The sequence below is a fragment of the Harpia harpyja genome, chromosome 9, assembly GCF_026419915.1.
Source record: "Harpia harpyja isolate bHarHar1 chromosome 9, bHarHar1 primary haplotype, whole genome shotgun sequence".
Taxonomy (NCBI): Eukaryota; Metazoa; Chordata; class Aves; order Accipitriformes; family Accipitridae; genus Harpia; species Harpia harpyja.
The window spans coordinates 8,784,665-8,800,178 of NC_068948.1; the positions used below are offsets into that span (position 1 = coordinate 8,784,665).

The window sequence follows — 15,514 nt, forward strand, 5'->3', positions numbered from 1 at the left end:
TTATGAATTTCTATTTTGTTCTGGTTAGGCTCTATTGTAAGTTTGATCCTTTCGTATTTTCCTTTCCAGGCAAATGCAAACCGTGCTTCAACAGTGTAAAAAAACGTTAAAGACTTGATCAGCTCTTGTATAAGGCCACAGTCATGACTAATCTGTAAGGCTAGGCAGCATGCTATGAACACTTTGTTTTAAAAGGCAGAATTTGTAATAACATCCAGTTATCATATTTACTATGGCTCATCCTTGTTAAATGCAATATAGACATAATACAAAGTTATAGTACATGCAGTTTTTTTCTAATGAAGTTGCATAATGGTCAGTATTATAAAAGGGTGGTTATTCCTAGATGGTAGCCTGAATTCTGCACTGGAATGCACAAGCTGTAACGGCTTCAAAGACAGCAACTCACTCTTTGCAGAAGGAAAACTAATCTACATTTTCCACAGAGAAAATATATTTCAAGGATCTGTGATGCAGTCTTCCTCATGATACCCAGTCAATGTGTGACTGTATCCAAACTACAGGAGAACAGATCTGAGTAATCTGCACAGGGAAAGTACAGATTCATCTCCGTATGCATTCACTCCTGTGCTTCCTATTGAGACCTCCAGCAAATGTACCAGTTAGTACCAGTTGTGCTGCTGATTATCTGATCAGCTTTTTTCATACTGTCAGGCAAAGGCTTTTTGAGACAGAAAGTGCAGATACAAATATAAAAGCCAGGTAAGCTGGCAAAAGTTGATCTGTAGTCACAGAGTTAGAGCTACAGTACATTGCAAGTATAAAAGAAATGCCCCTCTGCACTCTGGTGACACAGTTCAACCAGGAGTCTCATCTATAGATGTTTACATTATGAGGGAAATTGTCATCATATGTTGGAAAACACTACTACACAAGAGCAAGCAATTCAATGTGATATGAAGTACAAAATCTATGCATTTCTTATTTTATAATGAGAGAATACCCTTTATTGTGCACAGTGTTTATCTGTTAAAAACCACTAAGATGAGGTAATAAAATACATATTTTGCAAAGAAGCTTTTACCTCTGCTTATTTATTTTATATATTTTCTCTCTCTCTATCTGCAGGTGCATTTTCTAGACTATAGGAGAGTATTTATCACATGCTGAGTACTAGGACAAACCCATTTCACTCTTCCTGTCTTCAGAACAGGGCAAAAGTGGACTTCAGGTCATATATATGTGGAAAAGAATTAATTTTACATTGGGCACGTAAGTACCTTGTTAGAAAAACATACTTCTAAAGAAGTAAAAACGATACAAAGTCTAGATGTGAACATTCTCCAACCCCAAACCAGACTCTTCATACCTTACAACTTTCATTTTTCAGAACAAGCTGCATAAAAAGATAAGTTTCTAATAGCACACTAGATTGCACCTGTTCCAAATAAAATCGATCCAGTCATTATGCTCTTCCCTCTTCTTTTTTCATCTTCAGCTTTGAAATAGACAACAAAGCTTGTAGAGAATCTCAGCAGGATACCAAATCATTTTAACCTAGCCCAGCAAGATATCCATTGGAACCACAGTAGTAAATATGGATTTTGAATTAAAAATCAACAATTATCTAGACTCAGACTTATTTTCTGTTTTCTTCACTATTACCTAATTAGTCAAACCTTTATTTCTTTTATCAGTTATATATATCTTTTACTGGTGGCGTCACTTGTCTGCATGAGATGGAAGCACATAAAACAGCAACTAAAACTAGCATTTAGAAACAACTGCACTGAGAGCAAATAAATACATGGAAAAAAGTCCCCAAGACCTTTTATATGGAGGTAAGAGGGGTAACACTGAAGACAGAGAGCTGTGTATGCTGTTGTGGACGTAATTCCCTCTCCCAAGCTCTTAATCAGGCAGAGGACTATTAATCTTTCTCTAGTAGCAGTTATATATTTTTAAATTACATTACAAACCCAGGCAGTATGATGATAAAAAAAGAGCTTGATAGAAAAAAAAGCACGCACTAAAGCACTACATTACTTTCTTATATAGGAGAACATATACACATAATGGCACTTACTCTGTGCAAACTTAGGAGGATTGTCATTAACATCAGTGAGTGTAATTGTCACTGTTGTAGTTCCAGAGAGTCCACCCATATGTCCTCCCATGTCCTTTGCTTGGATGACCACAAAGTATTCTTCTTTGGCTTCTCTGTCCATGTTGGGAAGAGCTGTTTTAATTATAGCTACAATAATGGGGGGAAAAAAGTCAGGTACAGACCCAAATTCAGTTTTGCAGCTATTTTGATGGATATATGTAAATATCGGTACAAAAAATTGAACTGCTAAAGGTCCAGTTAAGTTGCCTCTTAGTACCAAGGATAAAGAAGAATTTGAGATTTATAAAAAAGTTCATTAGAGGTCACCTACCTTGATTTAATTAACAGTGCAATGAAGTTGTGGTCTAAACCCCAAGAATTAATCATACCTGTGATACATATTAATTTTTACATTTTTCTCCTGATAAACTTTTTGGTTTCTCTCCTACTGCCCACAGAAATACATTGTTTCTCCACAGAATTCACAAACAGAAGATAACCACATAGTAAACTTAATTTGTAAACACTGTTAACAGTATCTGTCAGATTAATTATTTCAAAAGTTTTAAAACCAAAACCATTATTTAATCTGCTTTTGTATATAATGCAGGCTACAGTTGTTCCCTCAAGTCCTAAATCAAGTGCCTAAACTTCTACTGGAGAATGACAGCATGTCTTTCAGTATGTCTTTCAGCATAGTCACCGGTACTGCAAACTCCTAAAGTCGCTCCATTGTCCCTACTCTAGGAGGGTCACTTGTTGGACAATGATCTCGGTAAGCTGCTGTCACTTACTTTATTAGGTTAGAAGTTTTTAAAGATAGAGGAGTAAAATGATCTGTAGTATATCAAAATAAAAAATGTCAGTGGGCTAGCAGGAAGATATCTGCAAGGGACAGTCCAATTAAATACAGGGGCAGATCCACTGCAAACTCCTATAGATTTCATGGACATCTAACAGAAGAAATAATAAAATTTTTTCTTTCCAAAACTTCTCCACCTGTAATGTGCTATTATATTCACAACAATCAGTATAGAAAGTGCAATACTAAATGTTTAATGGTAAATTTAAATGGTGTTCATCACAGTCTAGTAATGTCCACCATAATACAATGATAAGAATCAACTAAAGAAGTCCCACTAAACCCACAGAAAGGAACTCTAAATGTTAAATTGAAATATGGTGGGTTTTTTCCTTTTAATCCTGTTTTTGAATTCTATTTAAAAAAAAAAATTGTCTGTGAAAAGAGAGCACAAATTTCAAGTTACTGAATTATCTTAGTGGTTAAGTGAACCGTAAGAGTACCGAGGGGAATTGAATCCACCATTGCAGTGGTTCCTTTAAACCATGGTGCTTGATGGTTCTTATGAGGCGTAAAGAAGAGTGTCTCTCTTCATGGCCCTGTACTTAGAGCTGAAGGACACAGTTTATGGGCAGACATTGACAGAAAGTCACCAAGTCTTTGGAATTAATTAAAAAAAGAAGGTAAGAATTCTATATTGTACTGTATATTTAAGTTTTGCATGTTGAACAGAGTGGCCAAATTCACATGCTGGATCATACCTACTTGCTGCTGGGCCTGATCATACATTTCATTAGCTCTCACACTGTTTGTTTGTTTTTTTTTTTTACCTGTTCTTTGTTAAGTATTGTCAGGAGTTTTTAGATTTCAATCAATACTTATTGCAAATCTGTTAGTTTCGATTTCTCTGTTGGGACTAGCACAGCTATGGAGAATTCAAATAGCTCTTTTTCTTTCACATGGGATAGTTTCTATTAAATAAGCTTCTTAGAAATGACACTCTGGCTGAAATGTCAAGATTATCTATTCATGTATTTATGGTGAACAAAGAAATGTTCCTGGTCTTTATCATTAATAGAGATGCATTTTAGCAAACATTAGAATCCATTTGTCTTTAATATTGTAATACAAAGAATCTGATCAGACCTTCTTTTCTTGGCTAAGTACAGGACCAAGTTAAGAGCAAGGTGGTATAAGGCATTTAGAAAAAAGCAATATGCTTGCTACATAAAACACCAAACACAACATAATAGCGGTCTTGTAACCTATACTTTTGTAAATGATTTCCATAAAACATTTTGGGTTGTTGTCTTACATATTTTATAAATATAATTCTGGATGAAAATGAAACCTCTATCTTACGCCTGCAACTGCCAAGCCAGAGTAATCTCTTGTTTCCAGGGAACTCGATACATAATCAGTGATTTTTCATTCCAACATGTGGTAAGTGGGGTCAGGAACAGCAAGGCCAGCTGCACTGCAGTTAAAGGTGATTTGGGAGCAGTGTGGAAACAAGGCAGGCACAGCCAGTGACCTCGCCAACAAGGAGCCAGACTGCAGAGTGGCAAGTCAGGGTCCCACTCAGATCTGGAGACAGTGGCCAGGCTGAGCCACAGTCTGATGCTCACGCGGCGAGTGAGTCCACAGCAACAAGGCAGGTCTGAGGCCGGGCCAGGAAACCCAGCCAGAGGGTCTGGATCTTGGTCAGAACCATGAAAATACAAGACCGTGCACAGATGTAGCGCAGCCGGGGGGGTCAGCAGTAGACCCTCAGCCTAAAAGCAGCTCCCAAGGAAAAGGAGGGGCAGCCCCCACATGAAGCTTTCTTCACAACAGTTCTTACCAGCAAAGGAGCTGACCTTGGATGCAGCCAGCTACACTTCTAAACTTACTCAACTACACTCCTTGAAGGAGGTTGTGCTCAGGACCCTGACAAATACAGTGTAATGCAGCCCTTGTAAAACCAATGAAGCAGCCTTGAAGTACAACATTCATGTAATTTAACTATTCTATAACATCTATAGGAGAGGACACAAGTTATTCTGCAAAATATTGAAGAATATGCTTCTGTTAAATTTTTTGAATGAAAACAGGGGAACAGTAAAACTCAGAAGATAATAATAAACATTTATCAGATGTAACAGGTGCAAAATATATTCAGTAAAAGAGTAGGGCCATTTCCTCCATAGTAGCCTGGGTAAGGAGAGTAAATGATATTTATTTCTAAAAGCATTTGACAGTTGTGACTGGTTTGGACTCACTGGTTTACTATTTAGGAATAATAATGATGCATTCTGTGAAAAATTCTATTGTTATAAATGAGGTGACTCGTAAAAAGGATGCTAGTGCAAACCTAGGGTACCAGAATTTGGTCCACATTATTTTTTTCCACTAAGAGAGCTGATCCAAAGTTCAGTGAAACCTTATTTCAATGGGTTTTGTATAAAGCCTACTATAACTTTTTCTCCATTATTATTTTTTAGGCAGTTTTCCTTGTTTGGGTTCTTTTTTGAAACCTAATTTACATAGTTAAGTCTAGCCTACAGATGACTTGCATAAGATGCCACATTTTGTATCCTGCAGTTTCCTCTGAGACAAGTTAATTGTTTCAATAAAGTGATGAGTTTTCCTAGACACGTATGTCTCTCAATGTATGGAACAGTCTAGCCCTTGTCTATGGTTTGAAAGATATCAGGAAGATTAAATACCTTAAAAAGTGCCTAAATCAGAATTCTGACTTTTAAGACATAAAAATTGTTGGGTTTTTTTCCTGTATAAAGATACCAACACAACCTGTTATTTCAATAGTTGTATACATATTTCTGTCTGCTGTCTCAGCCCATAAACCATTTCCCAGAAGCTAAGAGTCAAAGTCAAGTTTCAATTTCAAACACAATAAAAAGCTAAAAAGAAGTTTACTGTTTTAATTACTACAAGAGGAACTGAAGGGTTTTTAAACATCAAATATATCCAGATTACACAGGCTGATTGTTACCACCAGTATTTCTATATTCAGAATCTATAGAACAGAGGCCAGCAAAAGAGAAGTGTCGGTATCTCTTATGAGGCAAATTAACAAACACAAAAAGGCTCCCATCCTCACCTATGTAATGTGATTGAGACAGAGACAGACTAAGAGAGCTATGCATAGAGGATTTCAAGGATATTTATTTGTTCTTTTGCTTTATTCACTATTTCTCAGGCTGGGCTCACAGGAAGTACTGAAACTTTCAATCTATTTTTAGAAAACAATTCAGTCTCACCAAATACTAATACACATACAGCACACAGAACATTAACTCATTGAGCATTCAACCTGCTCTACTTCAATTCATCCCAGAAGCGAATCGAGAATAAAAACATAATCACTTTCAGCATGCTATGATGGATGAAAATGATATGTGCCAAACAGGAGAGTAGTTTAAAAGCGAGGGATGAGAATTACTGTAAACTAATGCGAGGCAGGTAGACGATTGTTGGAAGATGGTATTCAGAACAGTTATCAATGGCTTACTGTCAAAGTGGATAGATGGATGAAGTGGTTCATAGGGTTTGTTCTGCTTCTAGCATCATTCAGTATTTCCTGAATGATGGAAGGCAGGAAGAACTTATGAAGCCTTTCAGATGACACAAAGTTGGGAGCCACTGCAAGTACTGGAAGAACATTTCAAAATAATTTTGACAAATTGGATAGCCTAAAAAAGCAGGATGCAATTCAATTTGGCAAGGAAAAAGTATTTTGTGGGGGTGAAACAACTAACTTCACAATTACAATAGAGCAGATGACTCACAAGACATAAAAGAATGTGGAGTCAAAACGAGCTGAATATGAGTCAACAGCATTTTGCTAATAAAAATGTGCCAAAATTTCCTTGTATATTAGCTAGCATGTTATATAGAAGAACTGTGGAATAATGTTTCCAGTTCACTCATACCAGTAAGACTACAGCTGTAACAGTGTGCCCAGTTTTGGGAAAAAAAAAAAAAAAAAAAAAAAAAAAAAAAGGTCTGTATAGTTAAGGAAGTATGTGGACAGACTTTACAGCCAAATATGTAAAAATTACTGGGAGCTACTCTCCTTTTCCACTGGGGATGAGAGAAGAAATGATGGGCCTAAAATATAAACCACAAAATGGGTTTAAATTGCAGCAAGAGAGATTTCAGTTAAACATTAGGGGAACGCTTTCTAACAGAGAAGGTAAGTACAGAGAGAGAAGGCTGCCTGTAGAATTTGTAGTATTTCCATTACTGAAAGTTTTTAAGAACCTATCAGACAAATGTCTGTCAAGAATGAGAAGGGATAAACCTGATCCTTTTTTTGGGGCAAGGGCGCTCACTGCATTCTCACTTGAAGTCCCTTCCCTCCATACTGTCTAAGATAAGGCTTTATCTCTGTCTGCTCTAAAATATTTCACAAACCTTACTCCTGTGAAAACATTCAATAGACATGTAGTACAACCACTGAACAGACACCTGCATCATAGTTTGGCTACAGATCCTCTGACTAAAACTGGAAACATCAGGAAGTGGGTTGGAAGGTCAAGAAATCAAGAAGTAATCTATTTCTTCAAAGAATGAGAACACCCCCAATCTTGGAAGTACCTCTTTTTTCTTTTTTTGGCTGAGTTGCTTTTCCTAAACAGCTATTGGTGTCACACTGCTCAATAGCAAATAAAACAGCTGCAGAATGGGATTTACTTTTACAGTGGTCCTAAATGCACACACTGAGCAATTTGCACAATCTGCCTCACAACTTGAATCGGTTAAAATGCACCCCTGTGGACTACTTTCAAAAACCTATTTGGAAGAATATACACTGTCTCACACTGAAAAAGATCAGTGGAAAAGCAGCAACGTGTCAGAGGCTATAGCTGATGAAGAGAAAGAAAGCAAGCAAAAGGAACAATAGAAATAAGGATCAGTTTTTCACTTTCCTCTCCATTTTTTTTAAGGATCTCTTTATGGTAACACTATAAAACTATACATAATAATAATTGAGAACATGGAACAAAACCAAGCAAGCACTATGCAAAATTGGAATCTGGCCCTGAAAAGCCTTTCTTAAGCATCTCATTCATCTCACAAATTTTGATGAACACTTCCTGCTATTTCAACTTGCATACTTTGGAACTTTCCCTTCTTCATTTTGGAAGAGCTAAGTAATTGCTTTGATCTTCCTTCCGTGCTAAAATCTTGGTGGAGATTCTTATTAAATATAACAGTCATTTAGGACACAAATGCCTGAAAAAATCAATCTTGTAATTTCTTCAGAGGGCCGTGAGATGCATTCTTTGTATTCCCATGAAGCACGCTGACTTCACTGATGTTTTAGCAGTCCACAAAAAGGTTCACTTTGAGATCTGTGGAAAACCTGTACCGTAATTCCTAAAAGATGAATAGATCACAACTAACTTGAAAATTAAAAAAATTCTAGTACTTTGATGATGGGATATGGGCATACCAATCCGCTATTTTTAATTCAATTTACCCTTCATAAAAATCATAATCGTTTTAATACAAATTATCATCAAATATTCTCATTTCTTACTTAGTTCTAATGCCTCAGGATTTTTATTTTAGCAAGACAAGAAAAATATCTGCAGTCTCTAGCAAAGTTGCCTACCTTTCTAGAAAAAATATCAGTTACAGTTGTCTGAACTACATTCAGCTGTAGATATATTTCAAATCACAGACATTAGCCACAGTAAAAATAATCACTAGGCGAGGAATTGAATACTATGTTGTATCATTTTATGTGGAGTGATTCTGTGCCATTTTTGTATTTTTAAGAGAGAAGCTAACAGTCAACATATCTTATTACCATGTTTATTTTTTTAAATTTTATGGGGAAGATGGCACTGCCTGCCTTTCTGTTAAACAGTGAGATGAAGGTTTAATATTGTTTTATTAATTCTCTTGTTTCTTGTATAACCTACAATCTATTGTATTTTCTTTTTAAGCCCATATTACTACCATTTTTGTGTTTTCTGATCTTGCTTTCATTCTGAAGTAGACCTTGCAAGTTTGCCATTGTGTGTAAATTAACACTACCTACCTTTCACTGTATGTATTCTGCTTCAAGAATATCATATAGATTATGAGTGGAAAACACCTATAATAATACTGCCTTTTTAATTCAGATTAACTTGTATCTGGGTTTTATAGTATGGGTAAAGAGCTTTCATCTCTACTTACCAGCCATTCCCTTTTCCCTGGGACCAAGTTTCACTGGCATAGTGAAGGGATCACCCTCTCACCAACTAAGAATGAATGTAATAAATATTCTGCCCTGCATTTATGGCCTTTCTTTCTTAGGATTTTATTTGTAATGATCCTCTAATACCTATAATTATACTAGACACTTTACAGAAAATAGCCTTGGATTCTTTTTCAGATGCTTTCCAACTCTAGCTGTGCAGTTCAAATTCCTCTCTCTAATTCAGTCTCTTGAAGCACGATATTATTTACATATGTAGCCCCTGTTTTCCTACTCAGCATGAGGAAAATGGTTAAGTCCTAACTATCTCACTAGCTTTCTAAAATGATAGAGGTATTGCTCTGAAATGCAAGAAATGTGTGTGGTATCAGCTTTTTTGTTACTACTATTATTAGATAAACTCTAGAAGCAGAAATCGCCTTTTTTCAAATGCCAGTCTGTCTTGATCTTAAGCCACTCATCTTTACCAACTACAGACTATCATAAAACTGTTTTCAAACGTCTCTGCAGTGATTTTATACTTCCTTTATTAATCAGAAAAGACAGCTCTTGCTGCTACTGAAGGACCCAATCCTACATACCTTATCCATAATAGTTGCACTTTATACTCCTAAGTAAAAAGCAAGAACTGTAGGACTGACCCTTGGGTCTGCTGCACTAGCAGTTTGTCAGTACAACTCCCTCTCCTAATGGGCTGTCACCAAGACAACTCTCAGAATCACCAAAGAATCTCTGTACAAATACCTTAACGCAACTCCTAAGGTTGCACAGTATACTTAGTACACAATGACAAGAAAAGGCTTATACTAGTTTGAAAATACACTCTATTTTCAGCATTGTGCCTAAGTGCATCAAATGTTGTCGAGACAGAGCTGAAGGTGCTGTAACAGAAGCGACCAAGTATAAACTCCAGAAATCCTTGTATATGCTGGAGCCAATTCTGCTACCTTGGGAGTGTTGCTGTCTGGGCTGCATGGACCTACCTCCTGTATGCTGCAGCACACACCTGCCCTCTCCTCTAGGAAAGGAGTTCCTACACCTCACTTGGTAAGACAGAACAACACCTACCCATCCTCTTCACGCCTCTTAAAATTACTTCAGTTAAAAGTTTAGTTAAGTTTAAATCTGTAGTAATTAGCAAGAATATCACAGCAGCACTAGTTAATAAAATGAGCTAGAAGCAGCAGTTCAATCCAGGCTCTGACTAATGTTGAACAAGTTCTTTCTCTAGACTAATCCCATGAGGGTTTAAATCTAAACTCTTTAGAAACTGAACTATTTAGAAAGGCTCTGTTGAACACAAGTGAGTTCTGTTCCTGGCAGCTCATTACTTTCCCCTTACAGTTACAGATTACTTCCTGTATCAAAACTGTTTTCCCATCTCTCTCTAGTTTGAAAATGCTACCTTGTCATTTTATCATAAGTAATTACAGAAACAGTCCCCATGCCTCTCTTTTATTAACACCTCTCAATATTTGTGCAGTGATTTCATATCCTCCTTTAATCACCTCTTATCCAGTTTATACAAATTAAGTTCAATCAATCTTTCATTATAAGTAATATTCTTCTCACCTTAGCTACCCTGCTTTGAACTTTCTTCAGTATTTCAGTAGTCTTTTTTATGATGATGGGTCTCATCAGTACTACACGCAATATTCTGAGGGCAGCTTGTGCTATCATTGATATGCAACATTACTAATAAACTGGACATTAACAACCAGATAGAAGAAATATTCTGTAACATCACAAAAACGTCTGTAACTCAAAAGTTGCTGTCATTTATCCTCTCACTACTTTACTTGTTTTTATTCTGCTGGACTGTATTTCAAGGTCTAGATAGAGGAAGACAATAAAGACTGCAAATTAAAATAAAAGATTCAAACCTGACTTCTGCTGAATGCTGTTTTCATTCCTCCTAGGCCTACTCATTTATGTTCTGATTTCAGAACCACAGGGTTAAACACTATGGTCCAGAGAGCGCCATATACTAAATCATTAAAAGCTCTGTTGATTAAAGCATGTGCACTTTCACCTGAAAGTTAAAGCTAGGTATAGAAAAAAAATCAATTATTCACTCTCCAAAGAAATATCCACATTCTATTAGGAGAGTCTTTAGTTTTCTAGGTCTCCTGACTCTTCTATTCATCTCAGCTTTACTAACTTGAACTTTGGCTTTGTACCAAATGACCATATCCAAGATGGCAGTGTTTAAAATCTATTCTTTTTCATTTATAGTAATGGTTTACGCTTGAATAATACAATGTGTTTTCCAGTGCAGTAGACTGTTTGGCATAATTTGCCTTGTTCATGTAACTGTATTTCAGGTATGTGTAGGAGTGACGTTATTTAAGTTCATGTGAAATGTAAATAAGTCAGATACAGACAAAACTGTATTTTCTCTGCCATTTCTATATTGTAGAACACAGTGTCACTTCATATTATGTTCCATTATGATAACCTTATTTTAAAGCTGAGAGCCACGACTTAATATCCTTGAAAAAGCTTAAAAGTCAGAAGCGTACTTTAGCTACTTTTAGCAGTCTTAAGGAACCCCCTTCCTCAGAATTTTGATTGTCATTATTTGGATTATGAGAGAATACATACAACTTATATACCTTTATAAATAATACACACTAGTCAGGAGACCTGACATCAGTTAGTCAGATGTAACGATACTGATTTATGGATTGTATTTTAGTCCACCATGAGTTTTGTTACCAATCTGATGTCATCACGTTGTAAGTTTAGCCTCTCGTAGAAAATCTGAATCTGTATCTTTGTAATGTATTATTCACATTTACTCTCTATACAACAAACCAGTGGTCGTATTAAAATTCACCTATGAAAAGCGAAAAATATTCAGAACAAGCCATCAAAAAAGCATTTACCCTAAGCCATATTCAGAGCACTGAATGAAAAATAACTTCTGAATTACTTTCTTTCATGTGTCTATAACTCACACAGAAGAACTTGCAAACTAGAACTGTAGAAGTATATGCATTTTTCATCTAAGGTAATGGAAAATTATTGTTTTATGGGTCACTTACCAGTACTTATTTCTGTGCACCCAGCATTATAGAATTGTTTCAGCAAGGAGGTTGAGAGTAATGTCAGCGTTTCAACCAAAAGTGTGATTCAGATAAGGACTATACCTAGTGAACGTCAAGTTATTAGGAACAAAAAAGCAGAAGAGTAAGCAACTGCTTTCCTCAGGTTTACCCTCAGGTGCAGCAACCCTTTCTACTGTAGGCATGAAGCCATATCCTATACTGTTGCTCGCTTTTTTTGTTCAGAGTACTATAGAAGAGAGAGGAATCAGGAGGCAGGCATGATTGGGATTATTCCTGATGGTCAGCTCTCAGCGCACCATTAAAACAAAGCAGCAAGGTCAGACAATCGTTAGTCTGAGCCAGGAAATGAAAAAAAATTACAGGCAGTACAGCGTATCTATGGCTGCCCTGGTGCTGGTAGCTGCACAGATCTAAATCTAGTCTGAATTTCTAATAATCCAAGCTAATAAAAGGCCAGTCATCTAGAAAAATAGTAAGTAGATCAGCTCTAAGTAGCTATACTTTTGATAATATTTGATACAGTCCCATGAATGACAGAAAATATTTACATTCTGAAATGGATCACTTTAACATAGCCCATTTCTTAAAACAGTGATTCCATTTTGGGAAAGACACAATTCTAGACAAAATATCTGTGTTGAGAAACAATTCTATTTCAAATTAATTGGAAAGGCTTTCAACTTAGCAGGGGCACTAATGAAATGTAACCACAGAGAAAATGTAGCTATACACACACACACACACACACACCCCCTTACGCCCCCCTCCCGCAAAAACCCCAACCAACCAAACACCAAACCCTAAAATATCTATCATGCTTGGAGGATCACCTTCAGGTTTGATTTGTTTTTGATAAGACACTATTATACCTGGCTGTTCTGCTTTAATTTGTACACTGTGCCAGTAATATCCAAACACCTTCCCACATGAAAACTTTCACTGAGGTTCCCGAGTACTACACGCAAATGTGCAAGAGAATGTGTTTTTCTGGCCTCGTTACTAAGAGTAAACAAATATTAGTTGTGATGGTTCACATTACTAAGGTTGGATAAATATAAAGAAACAATCAAACATCTACATACTTTCTATTTGCTTTGGACATTTTCTTTTTGTTAAAATGCACCTTCTACTCTATCTGTCCATGGTAACAGCACTACCATCCAAATTGTATAGCTGCTAAACTAGCGTGCATGTTTTATGCACCACTACCTCTAAAAGGTGAAATACACACTGCCATAAGCTACTGCAAAATTGTAACTATCTTAGCATAATACTCTTGGTGTTTTGAGACTGCATGTAACAACCCCTAAAACTCTCTCTGGTATGTAACAAACATTATTATACCCTTGGCTCCAAAATTCTGGTATTACCAAGAAAATCTGCTGCGTAGTTCCTTACGTTTTCTGAAATCAACACTTCTCTTCAGAAAAGCCGCAACTATAAGGCTGCTGGGTTTTAGAGCAATCTTTTTCACCCTGCGTAATATGTGGCTGCAATTTCTACATGACTACCTGCATCTGGTTTGCTTAATGACTAGACTTTTATGTATATTTATTGTTTACATATTCTAAACAAATGTATGCTGGAGGGCGCTACACAATTTAACATTTAGTATGGCTAAGATTTCTCTAAGCGAATGAAGATGCATCTCAGACACAAGACCAATTTCTGCAAATTTTAAAACATTACGAGCAATGGATAGGTCCATCTAATATCATAGAAACAACTGCATACTCTCCGGATTTAACAAACTATTTGGTGGGTAGCTGTAAAAGTAGTGTGGTAGTTACACTACAGATGAAGGCCATTACATAGAGGTGGCAAAGAAACAGAGGATGGCCTCAGCACATAAACTCATTCAGTTGTAATGGTTTAGAGAAAAACATAATTGATGTCCTCCATAGGCCTAGAAAAGTGGGGAATCAAACCACTTATACATTCAGAAGCAGCTCCACAATACAAAGCCACTTACTCTGGGACTGTGGCAAAGCCACAGTTGAATTCTTTATGATTAAATTCTCTTTAGAAGCTAACATGTCATTTTCATGGTAACTGAACTGCTACTCAAAGGAATATTTGTAACTGGAAATGAACGTAGGAGGGGGAACTTAATGCTAGTGAAACAGGAGAAAAATCATGATTTTCAGGTTCAACCAAAAAGCTTTGGAGTTTTCTCTGGCTTTCATGATAATGGAAATCACTTTCCTAGGTGATGAACAGTTACTTCATTGGATTAAGCATAATGTTTTAATGCAATACAAATAATAAACCTGAGTAAAATTAAACAATTTTTTACACTTGGACTATTTCTTTAAGGCTATTTTTGTGTGAAAGAAGTGAAAAATCCTGTGTAGGTGGAGAATGCACTTCTCAGCTCCTCTGTGAAAGCTGATGTGCTCCCCTGCTATAGCACTAAAACTTTCTGGTGTAGAAACTGAGAAAGAGCCTACAACTAATCCCCCTCTAATTAAGACAGCTAACTCAAGTCTGCATGCAATAATTTGTAATACTAAAGAAAACCTAATCATATATTTTGATACTTGAAGGACAGGGGTCTGTTCAGAGTTATATTTCCACGTGACTTGTGACAATCAGCCAGCATGAACTAAGGGGCTTCAGTAATAACACTCTCTTGATGCTTATTTTTGAAACAAGCTACTGTTTTTCCATTGTGCTGTGCTAGAGTTATTCTTTGTAAAACTCTATTTTACGTGCAGCATAAAATAAAACATTAAGTCACATTTCAGAGATTGTTTTCACATTTAGGATAGCTGTTCTTCAACCAGAAGAAAATACTTTAATGGATTAATCCATTAATCTATTAATATTTATCAATCTATAGTACTTACCTAAAGTCCCTGCAAGTTAGGACATTTCTAGGAAAGTGAAATAATTTTTCCCATGCAATCTCACCAGAAAGAGGTAAAGAACTACCAGACTTTAAAGAGTCTAAGAGTACTCTGTTTAATGTTGGTGAGAAAACTTAGCACACTTGATCTATCAAAAGCATCCTTTAACAATTTATCCTAGCAGTTATTTCATAATTCTGTTGATCTGCATGAGGACAAGAACTTTTACTATTCCTTTACTCCTTTATGGTCATATAAATTCAGGTGGTTTTTTGTATGTTTTAAAATGAGTTGTAGCTTTCTTCTCCTTAGGAGATCACAGCTGCTTGACTCACAGTGATTAAAAACAGCTTCTGGTAACAGGTGAAAGAATATAAGAAATAATATCAAAACACTTTACAAAACACTTCTCAGACATAACTAAATGAAGGTACTATAGGTACGACATACGTACAGAAAACGAGAGTGAATGTATTTATTGGCACTTCTTTCAGATGACTTTCAAGA

General features: G+C 36.3%; 1 protein-coding gene across 2 annotated transcripts in view; it reads right to left on the reverse strand.

Annotated features, from left to right (window-relative positions):
- CDH8 (cadherin 8) overlaps positions 1–15,514 on the reverse strand; it is a 150,711-nt gene that overhangs the window by 61,335 nt on the left and 73,862 nt on the right. For both annotated transcript variants that reach the window (XR_008236710.1, XM_052797399.1), the window contains exon 5: positions 2,048–2,215. Coding sequence is in view for 1 of the 2 variants with exons in the window: in XM_052797399.1 (XP_052653359.1) it covers positions 2,048–2,215 (168 nt within the window). In the remaining variant the exon portion in view is untranslated. The remainder of the gene's footprint in view (positions 1–2,047; positions 2,216–15,514) is intronic.